The sequence below is a fragment of the Copadichromis virginalis genome, linkage group LG11, assembly GCF_057382275.1.
Source record: "Copadichromis virginalis isolate Kocher_CV1m ecotype Utaka linkage group LG11, C_Virginalis_male_GT1.1, whole genome shotgun sequence".
NCBI classification, from domain to species: domain Eukaryota; kingdom Metazoa; phylum Chordata; class Actinopteri; order Cichliformes; family Cichlidae; genus Copadichromis; species Copadichromis virginalis.
The window spans coordinates 9833967-9854635 of NC_140628.1; the positions used below are offsets into that span (position 1 = coordinate 9833967).

General features: G+C 41.6%; 4 protein-coding genes across 7 annotated transcripts; all 4 read left to right on the top strand.

Annotated features, from left to right (window-relative positions):
• The first annotated feature begins 358 nt into the window (after positions 1–358).
• Positions 359–1563, top strand: LOC146698076 (uncharacterized). Of its 2 annotated transcripts, none has more exons than XM_085472632.1 (3): positions 359–670; positions 744–1011; positions 1308–1563. In XM_085472632.1, exons 1-3 carry the CDS (start codon positions 518–520, stop codon positions 1499–1501), a joined length of 615 nt encoding a protein of 204 aa, XP_085328758.1. In that variant the 5' UTR covers positions 359–517; the 3' UTR covers positions 1502–1563. The 2 variants fall into 2 exon arrangements, with proteins under 2 accessions (XP_085328758.1, XP_085328757.1); XM_085472631.1 differs by having other exon boundaries at positions 1305–1562.
• A 1074-nt stretch (positions 1564–2637) lies between these two features.
• Positions 2638–5786, top strand: LOC146698077 (uncharacterized). Its single transcript, XM_085473057.1, has 3 exons — positions 2638–2773; positions 3886–4093; positions 4193–5786. Exons 1-3 carry the CDS (start codon positions 2661–2663, stop codon positions 5402–5404), a joined length of 1533 nt encoding a protein of 510 aa, XP_085329183.1. The 5' UTR covers positions 2638–2660; the 3' UTR covers positions 5405–5786.
• A 2361-nt stretch (positions 5787–8147) lies between these two features.
• Positions 8148–11646, top strand: LOC146698078 (uncharacterized). Of its 2 annotated transcripts, none has more exons than XM_085473058.1 (5): positions 8148–8252; positions 8961–9127; positions 9214–9329; positions 10214–10357; positions 10458–11646. In XM_085473058.1, the coding sequence occupies exons 2-5, from the start codon at positions 8983–8985 to the stop codon at positions 11295–11297; spliced, it is 1245 nt and encodes a 414-aa protein (XP_085329184.1). In that variant the 5' UTR covers positions 8148–8252; positions 8961–8982; the 3' UTR covers positions 11298–11646. The 2 variants fall into 2 exon arrangements, with proteins under 2 accessions (XP_085329184.1, XP_085329186.1); XM_085473060.1 differs by lacking the exon at positions 8148–8252 and adding an exon at positions 8260–8778.
• A 2170-nt stretch (positions 11647–13816) lies between these two features.
• On the top strand, positions 13817–19525 carry LOC146698079 (uncharacterized). Of its 2 annotated transcripts, none has more exons than XM_085473062.1 (4): positions 13817–13873; positions 14290–14893; positions 15517–16484; positions 17153–19525. In XM_085473062.1, the coding sequence occupies exons 2-4, from the start codon at positions 14299–14301 to the stop codon at positions 17900–17902; spliced, it is 2313 nt and encodes a 770-aa protein (XP_085329188.1). In that variant the 5' UTR covers positions 13817–13873; positions 14290–14298; the 3' UTR covers positions 17903–19525. The 2 variants fall into 2 exon arrangements, with proteins under 2 accessions (XP_085329188.1, XP_085329187.1); XM_085473061.1 differs by lacking the exon at positions 13817–13873 and adding an exon at positions 13985–14062.
• Positions 19526–20669: the final 1144 nt, after the last annotated feature.

A 20669-nucleotide genomic window follows, 5' to 3' on the forward strand; every position in this document is an offset into this window, starting at 1 on the left:
CAAGGTTGAAGACAACAGTTCGAATCAACCACTGACTGCATCCACTAGTCAAAATAGACAGACTGCAAGCGTGCAGCCGCTGCATCATCGCAATACTGTTCCGGTGAAAGAGGAAAGCAGCCTCATAGTGAATGATGTTCCAGCCACAAATGGCAGCAGACACATCCGCTGGAATGTAGAGGCACTTAGTGAAAATACAGTCATCCCAAGTAAGTATTAAGGTTTCTCAACCAATATGTAATTTTGAAACTATTGATTTCTGCAGTCTGTATACCACCTGGCACAGTATCTCTTGATTTCTTTTGTAAATCAACGTCCCATAACCTCAGATTCAGAAATGATTGACTGTGAGATCGGCACAAAGACAGCACAGCCGGAGACAAGTTCCAAATTAAATATCAACAAAGCAGATGTTCCTGGTGCTTTGTTGCCTTCCATTCCCTCTACGTTAGAGGAATCTCCCGAAGACCAAGTTGTCTTTGAGCTGGAGTCAATTACCACGAGTGTTGAAGAAGTAATGAAGGAAAGAGGGCTCCATGGAGGAACGGAACAAGATAAGGTGATGGACCAGTCTCCAGGCCTCATACTGGAGAAGTTCCTTACTTCTAGACAGAGAGCGACTGCTGAAAAGGAGCAGTGCCTGATGATGGCAAGCGACAATCAAGCACAGGTGAGACGCTTGCAGTACCAGCTATGTTAGATAGAATTCAACACTGCATACTTAAGACTTGTTTTCATTACAGGGTTTGGGCTACATCACTGAAAATGAGGTACAAGTTCTTGGAAGTGATGAGATCAAGGTTGAAGAGAACAGTTCGAATCAACCACTGACTGCATCCACTAGTCAAAATAGACAGACTGCAAGCGTGCAGCCGCTGCATCATCGCGATATAAGGACTGTTCTGGTGAAAGAGGAAAGCAGCCTCATAGTGAATGATGTTCCAGCCACAAATGGCAGCAGACACATCCGCTGGAATGTAGAGGCACTTAGTGAAAATACAGTCATCCCAAGTAAGTATTAAGGTTTCTCAACCAATATGTAATTATAAAACTATTGATTTCTGCAGTCTGCATACCACCTGGCACAGTATCTCTTGATTTCTTTTTCTTTTTTCTTTTTTTTTTTTTTTTAAATCAAATGTTACTTTTTTGAGAGTAACAGGATTTCTAATTATTGGATAATCCAAAGTTTAGCTGTTGTCACCTCTGATTCCACTCATGGCTAATCACCTTCTGGCTAATGAGTATAACTCTTGGAAAACCACTGTGCCATGTTAAATCATGTTCTTTGATTTGTATTTTAGCAGTAGAGGTTGGGGAGAGGACAACGGACTGTTGCATCTTACCAGAGTTCAACACCAGCCAGTGTATTTTCTATCCAATAAAGGAGGAGGAGAGAGAGGTCCTAGTAGAATCTGCTGGGACCAGCAGAAACCCAGAGGGATCCCACGATGCAAATCAGACAGAAAGTCAAACAGCTGATTGTGATATACGTGAGTAACTCACTCGACCTCCACTTACTTTGAAATCCACCATTTTTAATCCTCAGTCGTAAAAGGCTGATGGGGTATTGTCATCACCCTGCTGGATGGGCGGGTGGGCAGCGTTGACCCCTAAGTCTGTGAATAATTGCATAGTAGCTTCAAAGTGATACCACAGGTTTATTTGCTAAAAACCTTGGATGAGTTTGGATCTTGGTGACCTTGGCCTAAAGTTCAGAGATCAGCTTTTCTGAAAATCTGGTCAATGCAGTAACTTGAGAATGTAGGGATGAGGATTTTCAAATTATTACTGTCAGTGCAGCTACTAAAACTCTCAGGTGATTTTAGTCTCAGTGACCTCAATGTCAATATCAGAGATCAAGATTTTTGAAAATCTTACGAGTGCAATAACTCAAGAAGGAAGTCATCTAGGATTTTCAAATTGATAGCATAGGTGCATCTACTAAAAATTGTGGATGAGTTAAAATCTCAGTGACCAAGGTCAGAGTAAGTTCTGAAAGTTTTGTGATTGTGATGACAAGGACCACATAAGATTTTCAAATTGATGACATAGGTGTGTCTACTAGCAGGTTGAGGGGTTGCACTGACGATCGCCAGTATTTTTCAGTTATAGAAATGGTAGAGACTTGACTTTATCGATTTCTATATTTGGTATTCTCCAAATACTACTTAAAGGCTTATATATTAATTTTGAGTCTGTTTAAACAGGTGAATCGATCCATTCTGTACCAGACTATCAGGAAACAAGAGTCGAAGGTCTTTTTTCAGATCCTGAGGTCATCGAGCAACAAGGTTTGTTCCCTTTTGTGGAATGATTAGTATTTATATTTGAGAGATTTTCTTAAGCTGTTTATTGATGATGTCAATAAAACTTAAGATGATCCTCTTACATAATAAATCTGTCCTTTAGCTGTGTCGGACTCTGAGTGGCAGCACCTCAGAGTCATAGTGAATGATGTTCCAGCCACAAATGGCTGGAACATCCATTTGTGGCTGTTCTTGCCATTGCCAGTGTGTGAATGGGTGAATGACTGAATGTAGTGTAAAGCGCTTTGGGGTCCTTAGGGACTGAGTAAAGCGCTATACAAATGCAGGCCATTTACCATTCACCTACCAGATCTTCGTGAGTTTCTCCTCCAAAGTCCCGATGAAGAGGATATGGGTGGCTTTGAATTGTCAGATCCTCAGCTTGATTCAGAAGCAGAAGTAATGGCCTATTTCTCCAAGAACTCGGCCATCAGTGCACAACAGTCGGATCACTCATCGCAAAGGTACAGTAAGACCTTTGAGTCTACAAAACTATTATCCATAGAAATAACTAGGGCAGGGCAATATGGCCAAGAATATTCATCATGATATATATTTGAAAATTTGCGATAATGATATAACTGATGATATAATTTACGCAAGACAAAACTTTTTACAAAACTACTTTACAACTCCGCAACTTTGATGGTTTTTTTGCACTATTAATGCATTTTCACTTAAACGAGCAGCTGTTTTTATTTTTATTTATTTATTTATTTTTATGTGCATTAAAGCTACATAAAAATTTAACAGTGAAAATGCAATTTTTTTTGCTGGCAGTTTAACCAAAAGGCATTTCCAGTGGAAATTGGCCGACATATCCTCAGCGTAACCATGCATAGTATCCACAAAACTTAAAAAGAGGTTGTACACACACAATACGGTAATATTATGTTGAAGCACAGTACGTATCACTCCGCGAGGTTCCTGCCTACGGTAGCCGTAATGCTCTGACAATCCATCAAGCTGTGCGGCTTCATAGCTTAGCAAAGTTGTACTAAAACATTTTTTACAGATTTTTGAGCGCCGTGTACCACATAAAATCTGTTTGAGGTCAGTAATCACAACCAGAATTCATACATAAGAATTATAAGGGGCACTGTCGATTTTTTATTTATTTTTTTCTTCAGAAAATCAAAGGATTTTAAGAGCAACTTATTTTCCGTAAAACACGGTAATAACAATGGCCCGCTTGCATGCTCTACCAAAAATTGTGCTTTGTTGTGTATCTGACGGACGAAAGCCAAACCAGTTCCACACCACTGAAGTTGCAGCATTTTAACAAACCAGGTCTGGTTCATCTGTTTCATTCAACGATCCGCTTTCGCCCTTCCCATTCTCCGTTGCTGCCATGCTTTTTCTGCCATGTACGTATAATTTCTTATCTTCTTATCATTTTCTTATCGTTGCCCGACATCATACCGGTATTACCGTGAATGGTATGATATGGCCCAGCCCTAGAAATAACTCTAAATATCTTTCTTTTTTTTTTTTTTTTCTATTATTGCTGTTGTTCCTCTGTTAAATACATGTAAGATTTGCTCTTGATGTTCTTTTGACTTTATTCCCCCCTTAGTTTGCCAACATCCGTGATCTCGTCTAATGCACCAAGAGATGGCAACAGAACCAGAGAGCCCATTGATTACTTCTCTAAGTACTTTGGTTGGGATACCTGGGTAGAACTTGCCAACTGTACAAATAAACTGTCCAACATGCCTGACGCTGTCACGGCCAGGGAAGTTGCACGCTTTGTTGGGATCCACATCGCAATGGGAACTTTGAAGGTTTGTATTTCTGCCTGTCTGATTACTGAAATTATTACCTCATTTTTGGTTAGATGCTAAAACCTAATTTTATTTATTTTTCTATTGTTACTTTCTTAGTTTCCCAGTGCAAAGCTCTACTGGGAAGACTTGACTAAGGTGCCGTTGATTGCTGAAGCCATCCCGTTGTCCCGTTTCCTCGAGCTGTCTCGCACGCTGAAGCTGACTTCTTCAAAGTATCCAGCCAACGCTAATCCCCACAAAGGAACTTGTGATAGTGATCAATGTGGTGACGAGGCAAATGGCTCAGATGGTTCAAAACAGGCTGATCCCCTGTGGAAAGTTCATCCATTATTGTGTCGTTTCAAAGCAGGGTGCCAGTCATTAAGACGAGAGGGCGATTATGCAGTTGACCAATATCCACTTCCTCTCACTGGGAAGGTGCACAACAACAAACTGTCTCTCTACAGCACTGCTTTAATTGGATTTGACGGCTTACTCTTACATGTCGATCTTAAGGTGGATCTCTCAGACAAAGAAGGTGCTGTAGAAAAAATGGTCCCCAAAGGTAGTATGGTGTTCCTTTGCAAACAGGAACTGTCCACCCCTGTGATGCTCGAACGCCTTTTAGCTGCTGGGGTTCATGGAGCAGGCAGGGTGGGAGGGGCTCGAGGACAGATCGGTGATGAGTTTGTGAGCTCAGATGGGAAGTTGATGCTGCGCAGATCCCATTGTGGCTTCATACTTTCTACTGCGGGAAATGGCCAAAGGAGCGCGGCCTTTCTCATTGAAAACTTTGAGAAAGCCCAGATGTCGGCCCGTCTCCACAGAGAACTGAAAAATCTTTATGCAATTCCCCTCACGGCCTCTGCACCAAGCTGCTGGCCCCAAGCAGTGCTCTGGTACCTCACGGATCTGGCTTTGGTAAACTCCTGGCTCCTGTATCGACAGGATTTCAGAGCATCCGTGCCACCTTTGACTCTCATGGCTTTCAGATTGGAAGTGTCCAAGGCTTGGATCTTCTCTAGTAGCTCGGATACCCAAGACTCAGTTCCTCCCCAGCCGCCGGCAGCAGAGGTTCACACAACAAATGAAACCCGCAGTCCCATCCTGGTGGAGGAGAGTCCTCTGCCAGACGCAGCCACACGATATGACGGTTCAGGTCACTGGCCGGAGCAGCTTGGAGAGGGAGAGGGGGGCAGGTGCCGTTTTGGGGACTGTCAGAGGACATCACGAGTGTTATGCCTCAAGTGCTGTGTCTTTCTTTGTATCTCACGTAACCACAACTGCTTTTTGAATTTCCATAATCAGGGAAGTTTGGGAAAAGAGTAGTATCTGCTACAGAATTTACCAATCTCTGATTGTAACTGTGTTTTTGGTGTAGGGAAACTCACTGCCTTTCACTGTCATGCTTTTATAGGGCTGTTGTGATGCATTTTAAAAAAATCTTAATATGTCATTTAGGAGTTATAAAAAAAGAATTTGCTTCAGAAAGAAAAAAAGACTCAGAGCCACACACTGTGCTGGAAAAGAAGTGTAAAAAGTTGTTTGTTTTTTTTCACTGTGGCCATCATGATACTTTTGCCCTCAACTATTTATTTTCACCTGATCTAGTTTACATTCTACAGTGAGCTTATTTCTTGGCTCCGAGTTTTATTATTAAAGTATCATTTATTTGAGTTTTAGAAAACAATAAAGGACAAATGTTCATTTATTCATTTGAGGACTGCTTACAAGTACAAAAGAAAAATGTGCCAAAACATATTAAAGCTCTTGTGTACTGAAATAACCAAGTAGGACACAGTACTGCAACAATAACAGAAATTAAAGAGCATCGGTCACTAGACCATCTTCCACTAATGCCGCGTAACAATAGTGAAAACTGAAATGACTAAAAGAAAATCTATACTAGCACACAGTCGATGCATGCCTGTATGAGGTTTGAAATACAGTATATTACAGAGTACTGTACAAACTGGTGGAAAAAATTAATTCAAGTTACAAAAACACATCAAAATGGCCAATCCATGACTGATTTTTTTTTTTTTTTTTTTTTAATCCAGGTATGCTTTTAATGCATTGGAAGTGGGTTTGGGTCATTGTCATGCTGAACAATTAAGCAATTGCCAATCAGAATATTTTCCGGTGGTATTACATGGTGAGAACAAAAACAATCTGATGGTACTGATGCTGCATTCATAATTCACTCAATGTTGATAAAATTGGGGCGATCATGGCTCAAGAGTTGGCAGTTTGTCTTGTAATCGGAAGGTTACCAGTTTGAGCCCCAGCTCGGACAGTCTCGGCCGTTGTGTCATTGGGCAAGACACTTCACCTGTTGCCTACTGGTGGTGGTCAGAGGGCCCGGTGGCACCAGTGTCTGGCAGCCTCGCCTCTGTCAGTGCGCCCCAGGGTGGCTGTGGCTACAATGTAGCTTGCCATCACCAGTGTGTGAATGGGTGGATGACTGAATGTAGTGTAAAGCGCTTTGGGGTCCATAGGGACTAAGTAAAGCGCTATACAAATATAGGCCATTCAAATCACCAATGCTGTCAGTTAAATTTTGGACTAGACCATGACAAAGCCTTCACTGATTTTCAGGCCAGTAACTTGACATACCTCAGCCCTTTTTCCCTGTTTCCCTTCCTTATGAATGGCTTCTTGGCAGCCAGGCTTTCACTGAGACCATTTTTGATGAGATTGAACAGTAGATTGATGAAGTCAAGGGCCAAATCCACCACTAAGGATGTCACTTTTAGATACTGTTTGTCTGTTATTTAAAAGCTCTTTGTGAAGAATTATTATAGTTTTCATTTTCAAATTCGTTTTATTTGTATTTCGTTTTGACTTTTTGTTTTTATTTAGATTAGTTTCATTTAGTTTTCAGAGTGGATTTTCTTGTTTCAGTTTAGCTTTTACTGTTTATAAATCTTTAGTTTTTGATATTTTTTATGAGTTTAGGTGTAAGCATTAGAGTTTGTTAATTATTAGTATTCGTTAGAGACAAGATTTCAGAAAATTATTATAATAAAAAACATTTTCTTTAGATTTTATTTCATGTTAAAGAGTTTTACAATAGCTCACACATTTTCTTTTTAAATCTAGTTTTAATTTTTAATTGCCTTAAAAAATTGTTGCATCTAGTTTTAGTTTAGTAATAATAACCTTGTTTGGGAATTACCTAGTTGGTGCAATATAAATTGGTCCTTTGCTAAGTTTTCTGTTTTCTCTATACACAAAATCAGCTCACCAATTGAATTAGGTACATTCTTATGCTTGAATTATTCTTAGATCAATGTGAAGTGGCTTAACAAACAACAAGAAACACTCCTCTGAAAATGTTGAGATGTAAGGCCTGAACTGTGAAAGAGAAAAAGCAGTCAATGGCCAATAAAAAAAACTTTGAAAGACCTTCAGAAAGCCTGGAGAACTAGACCGCTTTTAAAGGCAACTTTTAAAAATTACATGAAAGTCTGACTCATTGAAAGCAGAATACGATTAAATGAGCGGTGGAATAATGAAATAATTCAGCTATAACAGTAAATTTTACAAACTGGTGGTAAAAAGTAAATTCAAGTTACAAAAGACATCAAGATGAAAAAAAGGAATCTGTAGACCAGATACTCAGTTTTAATCATTAGCGGTACAAAACTCCATCTGCGCGTGTGTGTGTTCAGTATATGTTAAAAACACAGTAGTACGCTGAACGATTACTACAGTATGTAGTTGTTTTGTGTCACGTGACAAAGATCGAGCATAGAATCGATCTTAATAGAAAAGATTTATTCAAACAATTCTGCCCGTGTGTATGCTGTAGTTGATTGTATTAGTTATCTAAGTAAAATAGCATGTAAGAGTCAGAAAATAACATTACTGTAATAGTAGTCCGCGCAGTAACATTGTTAATGAGTTTTGTTTTAAATTGAAAGTTTTATTTCTTCACGTATGCGATGTGATAAAACTTGTGTTCTGTATATTTGCGTTGGGTAAACTCGGCTTGCTCATATACGACCATTTAGATTTTGCATCTAAATATGAATCAATAACAACATCGAATACTTCCAGGCAGCCATCTTAGCTGTACCGACGGCCACCACACAGCAGGAAGTGTCCGATCTATCGGTTGCACTTCTCTGGGGTCAACTCTCTCAGTCAAACTACCCTGAAAGAGCGGTTAGAGGTAATGGCTACTCTAGCTTCTTAGTCGAATTATTTGCCTTTCGTTTAGGTCTTAGCTTGTTTTGTAATGATTCGCGGCAGATACATTTAAATTTCAGAAGATGAGTTCAAAACTAGCGTGTAAAAAAAAGGGGACACGGAAACTCTGTGGTCCTCTCTGGGAATCAGTGTTGTTAGCGCCAACCTGCAAACTAGTAGTGAGCTAGCTAACGTTAGCGCGCTAACTTAGCACGGTACTTTTGTTATTAACGTTAAAATAAACATTTAACTAAGGCGGTTGTGTGCTATTGAAACGCACTCAGTTTACCGCGTGGATATATCAAGGCTCTTTTCGTGAAGTGAGCAATGTCTGCCACTTGCAGAGCTGTGTGGAGGTAGCTAGCATGGCTAGCGGCCTTAATGTTACGGTAACGTTAGCTAACAGTGGCTAAAACTTGGGTAATTCCCGCGGACTAACAGTTTCACGGCCTTTGGGTTTTATACGCGGCTCATTCTAAAACTGTTGCATTGGCGTTATTTCAACCAACGTAAGTAACCAACCTAGTAAGGCGATTATTTTTCTGTATAGTCAGCTGTTGAACTTAACGTAATGAGCACATATCTGCGTTTCTGGCGCTGTTATGTTTCCCGCTGTCTATTAAACTAGTGTTTGTTCCACGTGGTAATTAAACTTTGTTTCGTGTCTTTTTTGTTTTTAAATTGACTCCAGGAAGAACAGGGAACATCGCACCATGGACTCGGAGATCTTGAACATAGAGGAGATCGTGATGGGACGGGGCTTGCCGGATCCACCACCCGAGGCTCCCCCGGAAAAGCCGGCAGAACCATACAAACCCATCACTCTGAATGGACCTCCGGCTCCCTCGGTTCATTCCTGTGAGTGATGCAGCGATCATACCTTTTAAATCAGCTTCCTAAAAGCAACAACACATAATAAATTTGACATTCTGTTGTGGATTCAGACCAGCATGAAAACCTGCAGTGCTTCCAATGCTTCATCACGTTCTGCAGTGCAAAAGCCAAGGAGAGACACATGAAGAAGAGCCACCGGGAGGAATACAAGCAGCAGCTTCAGCAGGTGAGAAGAACAGAGTGTGTCATTTTTAACTAAATTGATGACCTTTTTGTGTCTTAATCTATTCACCAGAGTTCAACCCTGCTCAATGATGGATAGTTGGGATTTTTCTTTTTAATTTCTTTTCCAATTTTGCAATAATGAAACTTAAAACCACAGATTTGTGGGGTTTTTGTGGTTTTAGCTGCCATTGACCCATAAACAAAGTCCTCCTTTGGTGGATAAAGTTACTCTAAGAAATAGGGATGTTCCAGTTTATGTTGAAGAACATCGATCTGTAAAAACACCCCATGTGTTTGAGAACAATTTATCAAGAGTAATCACTTTCTCAAGTCACTAGATCATCCTTTAAGTTCAGCCTATGTGTGTAGCATCTTGCACCAAGCAGAATATTGCACACATTGCCCTGGTGTTGCAAATGTTAGCATTCCGAGGGCTAGTAATGTCCCATTTGTGTTCGCCTCATTAGTTGCTTCGCACGTTACATTACGTGCTGTTATGGTTCTTTTGTCCATTAGTGATCTTCTGTATCACCGTTGCAGAAATCTCCGTCTTTGAGTCCCATGTCATCTGGAAATCCCTGTGTACCCTTTGTCATGTAAAAGCCTGCACAGTCAGACTTCCTCAGTCTTAACCCATCCTCATTCATTTTGAAAATGACTGCAGCGAAGAAAATCGGGAGGCGTCCGACCCACTGAAATGACACCATAGTGCAGGTTACACTACATAGCTTTCGCATTATACACTACTCCTCAAGGCACCAGATTGCTTCGGTTGAGTCCGTAGACACCCGTTTTTCGCTAAAGGAGCCTTCACACAACTATATGTCCAAAACATAAGGTTTTAAATGTTTCTCCTCCCCGTTCTTTTTGGTCATCTTTTCTCAGGGAAACACATTGTTCACATGCTACGTGTGCGACCGCACATTTCTGTCATCTGAGGAACTGACGCAGCATCAGCCAACACACAGCAAGGATGACAAGCCCTTCAAATGTGTTCACTGCAAAGAGAGCTTTAAAACGTTCTCTGAAGTGAGTATAATTTAGAACATACAGCAGAATGAATCAGTTTCTAGCTTTATGTGTTTGTGCTTAATGTTTGTGCATAACCATTTACTTCTCTCCTGTCTAGCTCACATCCCATAGAAGACAGGTGTGCCCAGAGAAACAGATGGTTTGTAAAGATTGCAATGAAACGTTCCGTAGTGCCGGACTGCTGCGTGCTCATCGCCTGACCCAGCATCCACGCCCAGATGTCGAGACTACAGAACAGCCAGAGGATTCTACAAAAACTCATCGCTGTAAGAAGTGCGGCCAGGGATTTGAAGCTGAATCAGAGCTGATAGCACACCAGGAGAAATACCCCGAAGGTCAGCAGTGCAACGGCAGCACTTCATCTGTCAAGAAACGCGGACGGCCCGCCAAGGCCGAAGACGCGGCAGGTGCTGAGAAAAAGGGAAAGCGGAAAAAGAAAGAGGAAGCAGACATTCCCGAGGAGACCGTGAAGGCCAGCAGCACATCAGACGCGATGGCAACCCCAGCGGAAGAAAAAGGGAAAGCAGGCGGAGCAAAGCGTGGCCGTCCCTCGAAGGTGACAGCAAAGTCAGAAACGGAAGATAAAACTCCCGAGGACGAGAGTCAGGCTTCAGCAAAGGAGAAGAAACCTAAAGCAGAGCCGACCCCACCCCGTCAGCACCCGTGCCCCGAGTGCGACCTCACATTCCCCGGCTTGATTCAGCTCCGTGCTCACAAGAAGGAGAAGCACGCCCCACGGAAAGCCCACCCCTGCGAAGAATGTGAAGAGAGCTTTGCCCGTCCAGAGCAGCTGGATGCTCACATGTCCCGGGCGCACGTCGTGGGCCGATTTGCCTGTCCGACCTGCGGGAAGAGCTTTGGCCGAGAGCGCACATTGAAAGCTCACCAGAAAAGTCACCCAGAGGAAAAGCATGAAAACACAAGTGGAAAAAGATAATTGAGGCATGGAGACTTTGCAGATTTTATTCATAAATTTTCCTTTTACCCACCCCTGTCTCTCTTTTTCTTTTCTTTTTTAAACTTTGGGGATCTCGTACTGCAGATGATGTTGGTTTTTGAGAATGAAGTTATGGTGAGATTGATTTTGATTACCGACTGTTGAAATTTTGGTCTAAGAGACACATCTCCTAAATTAACTAACCAGACATGAAACCCAACTATTACACCGTTTGTCACAAAATATTCTGTAAAAACAGAAACTGTTTGGATTAACTTTTTAAAGGATTTTCTTTTTTAAGTGTGAAATGCGTGTGAATTTATTACTTTGTCTTGAGTTGTTGAACTCACTTTGTGGTTAAAAAAAAAAAAAAAAAAAAATGTCTTCCCTCTTTTTTTCCCCCTTAAATTTTGGGCAATTACATGTGTTGAGGTATATTTAGATACCTGGTAGTGATACTATGTTTAATTGTTTAGTTATTTTTTTGTTTGTTTTGTTTTTGTTTTTCAAGAAGAATTATGTCATGTACAGCTTCGGGTTCTTATTGTGCATTTTTACACTTAATATTTTGATTATGTTACTTTATAAATTAAGTCTCATTGAGGAGGAATTTTAAAATAACACGATTAAGCTCTGCTGAAAGTTTATTTTTTGCTAAGTGCTCCCAGTTCAATGTGGAGTGGTTGGCATGTGGGCAGAAATGATCCACTTTAATCCTGATTTGTCTGATGCTAAAATGTACTCCCTTATTTTTTCACTTGTTTAAAGGACCAGTGTGCAGGATTTAGGGTGGTCTATTGGGCAAAATGAAGTAAAATATTCATAATTGTATATACTAAACTGGAATTACTAACCACATTAGTATCTACAGAGGGAGAGGATTCTCACCTGAGAGGTCCGTGTAGTTTTGTAGAGAAGAAAACTCTGTAAACATAAATACATGCCATCCATGTAAAATGCAACGTAGGTGTGTCATGTAGTCGCCATTTTTCTATAGTAGCCTGGAATGAACAAACCAGACCTTAAGAAGGGCCTTTCCTGCTGCTCAGTCACAAGTAGTTGTATATGCTTGCAAAATGACTTTGGTTGCTATCTGCAACCTCACCACTAGATGCCAATGAATCCTACACAATGCTCTTTTAAAATGATCTTTAATGTCTTAGACATTTTTGAATGGGACTGGTGGTTCTTTAATGCTCTAGTATCCAATAAGGAACTGTGTATATCATGTGTTACTCACTGATTGGATTGTTCTCTCCCCACTGCAATGTGTCTGGACATGAAATAAAACTTGCTATCCCAAGGGAGGCTGCTGAAAAGATGACTCAACTTACTGTTTCTGTTCTTATTTGGAATTCAGGAGCACCAATTAAAATGAGGAGTTGCATTGCTTGTGGTGATAATGCAGTTTGTTTTGAAAAAGATGCATTTCATGTGGTTTTGAAATTAGTATCTATTTTTAGCGTAATGTTAAGAAGGCCTTTTTCCCCAAGCCTGGAAGAGAACTAAGTCTAAATGGTGGGTTTTCATTGACAGCTGAATCACTAAAACAAATGTCAGACATGCTCTTCCTAAGTAGCCTGTGGCATGATGTTATTTAGGATTTTCTGATGTTAATGCACTATTAGGTACATCATAAAGGTCCAACTACTTGTTAATTTCTAATCAATCGCACAGCAGAAACTAAATGCAGTGGTATGTAGACATTGTCAAGATGACCTGCTGAAGTTCAAACTGGGCCTCAGAATGGGGACGAAAGGTGATTAAGTGACTTTGAACATGACCTAGTTGTTGGTGCCAGACTGACAGGTCTGAATATTTCACAAATCCACTGGGATTTTCACACATAACCATCTTTAGGGTTTACAGAGAATGGTGCACAAAGAGAAATTATCCGGCCATTTATCTGGGTGAAAATGACTTAGTGACGGTAAACAATGGAGGAGAATTACAAGACTGAAATTGATAGGAAGGTAACAGTAACTCAAAAACTGCTGTTGTGCATTCAGAGCATCTCTGAATGCACAACAGCAGAAAGGCACACCTGGTGCCACTTTTCTCAGTCCTTAATAACCTGGCTTCTCAAATCTACATTCGAAAGTATTATTGTGTAAGATACTGAACCCTCAGTTTCTCCTGATGCATCAGTGTGTATATGAGACTGTTACAAAGTGCATAGGGGTGAATGAGACTTGTAGTAAAAGGGCTTTGAGTGCTCAGCTGACTAGAAAGGTGCTATGTGAATACCAGTACATTTTCTGCCATAGCTTTCCATTATAACCTACATATAAAAATCTCAGAGAATCCATGCATTTATATGAACGTAACTAATAAGATACAAAACTGACTTTAATACCTATGCATTATAAGACCAGTCTAAATCACACTACATATTATCTTTTTTACAAAATGTATTTAAAAGTTTCTTAAAATATTGCCCTGCTTGCGCACCTGTGCAGCTGTAAGACCGTGTAATACCACTCCGAGCCACCAGGCGTGCTCCAGCGTTTGTGTGAATTTTTTTCCCTGTGTTTTCCTTTTTGTCCTTATTACCTCGATGTTCATCTTCGGTTGAGGTGAGTTTGTAGCTGGCTAATTGGGTTATCGGGCTTATTTTATGTCATGCTGAATAGTGCTTTTGTTTTTATCGTACAAACTAGACGTGTCATATGTTTCGATATGTATAGATGGTTTTTTTTGTAAAGCTAGCATCGAGAGAAAAGGTTGTAAAAACCACGCTTGGCTTCATCTGCTTCTCCTGCCAGGTGAGAAAGGTGACCAGCAGTTCTTTAAGGTGTGGCATGAACGACTTTAAATTAAATGTTGAGAATAAAAAAGGATCCTGAAGACTTGTAACAGTCGCTCGGCAGATCAGCTGAAGCACATTGTGCTAGTGTTTGTTTATTAGTACACGTGCACTAACTGTGAGACGCGTTAGCGTTTTAAATGTTAGCTGAACACGGACCCCTCTCTCTGTTTCATGTCTCCTTAGCCTCCAGTCATGTCCATTGAATACACCATTGATATCCAGCTGACAGAGTTGGGATTTCCGGACATACTGCAGCCGGAGGAGGCTTTGGTCAGACAAACACCGTGTCGCTCCACATCATCTGATGGCTCCATCTCACCCAGTCACTCTCCCACTTCACTTCCAACCAAACATAAACCGAAACGGCTGCTCAGAGGTGGCAAAGTAGTAGGTGCAGCAGGACAGACCTCAGACACCCAAGAAACCACAGTGGCCTCTGGTCCATCCAAACGGACTGAGATGTTAAACTGTAAACGGCTGAATCCCACAACAAAAAGGCTGCAAGACAAACAAAGTGGCAGCGAGACAGCACTCGCCGAACCGTCAGCACCCACAGTAATGAGTGATCCCATTGCTTTACAAGAAACTACAGACATTCCCCCGGTGATCGCTGAACAGGAAGGAGGGGGTGTTGATGGAGATGGAGGAGGGCAGAGACCTGATGTAGACATGGCTGAGGGTGAATCGGCGGAAGTGCAGGAGGATGACTCGGATGACAGTGAAGTGTCAGAGGTGTATGAGGAGGAAGAGGTTGATGAGGAAGAGGAGGATGAGGAGCTAACTAGTGGTAAGACCATATGTTAATATCACACATGCACCCATGTGCAGGTGAAAGGTTCAACACAAGATAAACAAAAAAACTAAATATCAGATTTTCCTGTAATTAGCATGTAGTTGCTCCTGATACACAAACTAAATGCCGAGTAAAATGGCCTTATTTGCATAGTGGTTTTGAAGTCTGAGCCTGTGATAGTTTCCCTTAGTGTCAACAAATCTCATGAGAACAACAAACAACAACACTGCACTTGGCCTTGCAATTGTTTACTCATTCGCATGAACCTTGGCACTATAGTGCCTAGATGTGTAAAGCGCTTTGGGGTCCTTAGGGACTAGTAAAGCGCTATACAAATACAGGCCATTTAACGTCTCCTAAACAGACACTCTACAATAATACATACAGAGGAAAAAAAGCCCAACAATCACATGTAGTAACAAGTAGTAACTACATGCTGGCTGGGACTGAAATAGGACAAAAAGGCAGGTGTTTCAAATGATGGCTGTCATTTGAAACACTGACATGGAATGTGTTTTTTTTCCCCCTCAGTTTTCTCACTGGACAAGAAAAAAGAAGTGAAAAACAGCAGATGACTTTTTAATTAGCACACTTCCTTCCTTTTTCCCCCCCTCTAGAGTCGAGTCAGTCAGGTGACTACCGGTGCAGCGTGTGTCAACAGCATCTGCCCTCCAAGTTCAAGCTCCACGATCACATGAACCTCCACACAGGAGCACGCCCATACTGCTGTGCAGAGTGTGGGAAGCGCTTCTGCCAGATATACAACTATCGCGTCCACCTGCGCACGCACGCGCAGACCAAAGTGGATCGTCTCCAGTGCCGAGTCTGTTTGATGGGCTTTGCGTCGCAGGAAGATCTGAACGACCACCTGGCAAAAACTCACTTGGAGGACGAGTTCTATGAGTGTGACCTGTGCAAACGCGTGTTCACGTCCCTAAAGGCATGCGAATATCACGTGCAGCTACATAAGTGTATGCTGAATGTCATGTGCGAAGTGTGTGGCCGCAACTTCTCATCGCCGAAATCCCTGGCGCGCCACCGGAGGAAGAAGTGCCACCGTAATTTTAAATGCACAGACTGCACAAAGGTGTTTACCAAGAAGAATGCACTGCTAAAACACAGTTTCTCCCACCTGGGTTTGTTGCCTTACACGTGTATACGGTGTCGCTGCCACTTCCGATTGGCTAAGCTGTACCGCCAGCACAAATGTGAACCTGAACGCATTCACTGCGTGGCGTGTCTGAGGGAGTTTCTCAGTCAGGAGGACTTCCAGCAGCACAAAAAGGATACGGGCTGCTGGGGCAATCAGGAGCCGAGTGAGAAAACGAACGAGATCAGATGTTTGGAGTGCGGACAGAGGTTTGACTCGTCAGAAGAGCTGAAGAAACACGCTGGAGCTCATCAGAGGGTGCTGAAGTGCGCTGAATGCGGGAAGGGGTTCCGGTCGGCCTTGCTGTTGATGTCCCACATGGGCGGCCATGCCGGGCAGTCACCCTGCCTTTGTCAGAGCTGTGGACTGGGCTTTCCCCACCAGCAGAACTATGACAGCCACCTTAAGACGTGTGGACAAACACCTCAGTCTGCGGTGAGTGTGTGAAACTTACAGAGAAGTTTTTACACTGCTGCTGCCTCTTCTGTTAAAGCACGCTAAGAAGATTTTCTATCTTCCAGATTTCAGTTTGGCACAGAAATACTTTAATGAAACAACTTTATTTCAAAATCAAGTTGCACAGATTAACTGAGCTAGTCAGGCCAGAAGAGCGCGTAGAGCCTCCTACAGCTGCTGCTGGTTGCCATAGAGCTATGTGGATGAGAGCAGCCACTTTTCTTTGGCAGTGGATTTTAAGGGTTGTGGAAAACTATTTCCTCCAATTCGCAATTACTGTTTATATCTGTATTCTCAAACATGAGAAACCTGCTTAATCGACTAACCCACAAGTAGCCAGGTGTCTGTGTGTAGGTTTGGCTGTATTTCTTAGCCAGCTTTTTTTGTGTCAGCACAATGATTCTAAACCAGGATCAACTATTGACATATCTGAGTAAATAGGAGTGCACATCGGTCTTATCTTACTTTTGATCTTACTCATTGCAGGATGTTTTTGTGCAACATGAGCAACCTTTATAGCAACCCATCGTTTGTTTTTGTTTTTTTGCTCTGATGTAGCTACAGATATGCTCAGAAACCTGTTTCCAGGAACTCTTTTCATATCATAAAGTCACACTGAAATGCTTTTGCTATTTTTCCCCTTCTAGAGTGCCACCAAGAAACGTGTGTCTTTAAAGAGCTCTGCACTGGAGAGAAAAAAGCACAGCACTACACCAGACTCATCAAACACAGCAAACGCAGTCACTTTGCCCGCTGTTGTTTTAAACAACCCTGCTCCACCAGTCGAGGATACTAGCAATCCAGGTCACGTGACTGAGGGTGTGTCTACTGGCACTGGTCCATCGGATGGGTTGTGGAAGCTAACCCTTGATAAACGGCCGCCTGCTGGTGTCAATCTTGTCTTGTTCGTTCCTGTTTGTCCAACACAAGCCAACGGGCTCCCGCTCCCATCTGCAATCCCTCAGACACTACCCATCACAGCTATGCAAGCTCTGCCTGAGGGTCCACTCGCAGTTGGTGCTGCTCTTGGAGCAACACTAAGTGCCCCACTGGATCTGTTAACTGGGGTTAAACAGGATCCAGAAGCACCCTTGGATCTGTCTAAGAAGTCTGCAGTGACGTACCTTCCTGTTAAAGGTGAACCAGAAGAATTTGAAATCTCAGGACAGGCTGTAAATGCTGGAAGGCAAGAATTTGGAAACCATCACAGCAAAGTGACAGCTAGAACAACCTCAATAAAGACAGCTCCCACAGGACTCATAGTGGATATAAAGAAAGAGCCTCAGACTTCTGGTTGTGATTTGTGGTCGTCCGAATCAAGCCAACTGACAGACTACAAGCTAGAGAAAGAGATTAAGATTGAAGTTAACATTTCAAGTGCTGGTAAGGAAAAATAAAGTAAAGCAAGGTCGGAAAAGGAGAGAAAGATCACATTCCCTACCCTGTAAAGGAAGCATTTAATATACTGTTAGAATTACATACATTACTGTGTAATTTGTATATTGACCATCATACGGTTTTATGACAAGGCAGCATTTTCCTATAACTATTCCCACTTTTGTCAGCAGGATAGACTATTAGTGTGACTGTGGTTTTTGTTTCAGAAGCTCCATTCAGAAAAACGTAATATTGCTGGCTTCATCGGTTTATTGAAGGGGATTTTTTTATGCCTTTACTTCATTACTGTTACAATGGTGGATGCTCATATTAAACATAGCCAAAGTATGATGTCAGTGAGGGTGTACTCACACTAGACACGGTTGCCTGTGCATGATTGTTCCTGCTCCCCTGCACTCAACTATCTAGACACAAGTATGCATTACTTTGTCTGAGCATCTCAGCTCCTCCCTCTCTCGCACACACCCTGAAAGGCACTCTTGTAAGCTCACGATTTTTTTTTTTTTTACATGTTGTAGCTTAATTGGAAAAGTCGTGTCTCCTAAATGAGTTTTGCCGGAGCCGCTATCACTGAGAAAGCTGAAGTTAGTCAGCAGCAATTGCTCTACATCAACGTCACAACAGAACCACTTTTGTAACATGTTCCTGGTACAGCACCCAGCAATCACAAAAGACAAATGAGCTCGACTCTGAGGTTCAACTGCACTCCTGCATGATACAGATCGTCTCATGTGAGTACACCCTGACCAGGGATATCCTTGGTTGGTCATCTCAGGCATACAGCTATATGTATAAGCACACAAGCTCCTCCCACCTGCTGTATAAAACTGTTTGGGGGGTAGGGGTTGCCATTCAGAGGAAATGGAGCTCCATCATTGACAGTATAAGAATATGTCTAGCTTATTTTGAGCTTTGAGCTCATAGGTCACTTTATCATGAATTGGCCTCTACTTTCAGAAATATACAATGAGAGAATCTCGATACGTGTGCAACAGACTGGAGACGGAGGAATATGTCTTTACCCGTTCAGACTCGATGATGGTTGTCTAGTAAGACGATCATCATCGCTTCCACAGAACGGTGACCAGTGTGCTGCTTCAGACCTGAAGCTGACCTGCTCACATGCTGTTCATATTAACAGACAAGGATCCATGTCTGAAAGGGGTCAAAGTGTGACAGTTTTCTTGCATCTGTAATTTAAACAAGACATTCCAAGCTTTTATTTATCGAGGCACTTTTTTCTTCTTTCCTTTTGCATTCAGATATAAGGCTGTAAATTCAGCCTGCTGGAGGAAGAATGAATGGAGATGAATCCTATGCAGTGTGATGCAGAATTTCTATTAGCATTAAAATTTCTGTCATGTTCTTATCGTCTTGGAAAACTGATTCTTTTTGTAAACTGTGTCAAAACTAGAGGGAAACAGGGTTTTTTTTTCTTCTGAAAGCTTGTTTTGTATAGTAACTAGCATTTTAGTGCTATGTTAAATATTTCATTATGAATGGTACTGATTAGTAGAATGAATAGATGTCTTCTTGTGATTAACATTTCATGACTCTAAACAGTCTGCAGGTATATTTTGTTTTTCTAAAGGTTAATAAATGCTTGTTTGGATGCAAGGTGAGTCGCACTGAAACTGTTTTTTTTAAAGTTTGCCTATCTACAGTATTGCCTTCTGTTGCAAAAAGTTGGCCTTAAATTCTAAAAACTACCAAATGAAAAAATATATGTGCCAAAATATAGCTCTCGTTAGGGTCATGAGAAGTCTGAAACCATACAGCCACAGAGTGACATAGTGAGGTTCATTTCCTGTAACATCTTTGAAAAATGGATATACTGTTTATACCCCTATTTAACTGTCTAAATGAGGTCAAAACGTAGTTATCACGCAACTCTCTCACACTGAACGAGGATAAGTCAGAAGTTATAGTTTTTGATGGTCACACCCGCTGGAACAACTAACTGATGCCTTAGGCCCCTTTGCTAGCCATCTCTCGCTCACTGTTAGAAACCTTGGTGTTTTCCTGGACAGCTCTTTCAAACTCAAGAAACAGCTCTCCTCTGTGGTAGAAAACAGTTTCTACCAGCTGCGTCAGATATCTATCTTTGAAGGACCTTGAAAAGTTATCACTTCCAAATTAGACTACTGTAATTCCCTCTACTCGGGCCACCCGTCTTCCTCTATTCACCGGCTCCAGTTAGTTCAAAACGCAGCTGCGCGTCTCTTAACTGGTACTAGAAATTATGCCAACATTACACCTGATTTAGCCAACCTATATTGGCTCCCTTTTGAAAATCATATCAATTTCAAAATTGTCTTGCTTACCTTTAAAATTTTAAACAATTTGGCTCCCAGCTATCTATGCGAACTCCTCCATTTGTATATCCCTAATAAGGCACTTAGATCTTCCAATCAAATGCTCCTGACACAACAGAGGTCTCGTCTGAAGTCCAGAGGTGATCGGGCCTTTGCTGTTGTAGCACCTAGACTCTGGAATAACCTCCCTCCTTATATTCATTCCTCTGAGTCCATCCAGTCTGTTAAATTGAGTCTTAAAACGTATTATTTTAGTCTGGCTTTTGATTTAAACTAATGTTATTTCGTGGCTAGTTATGTTTTTTCCCCTATATTGTTCATATTGTTTCCTGCCCTCCTTTTAACTGTTTCTTTTTATTCTGTCTTATGCTATTGCTCTGACCGACTGAAGCACTTTGGTCAACTTTGTTGTTTATTATGTGCTATAGAAATAAATTTTGATTTGATTTGA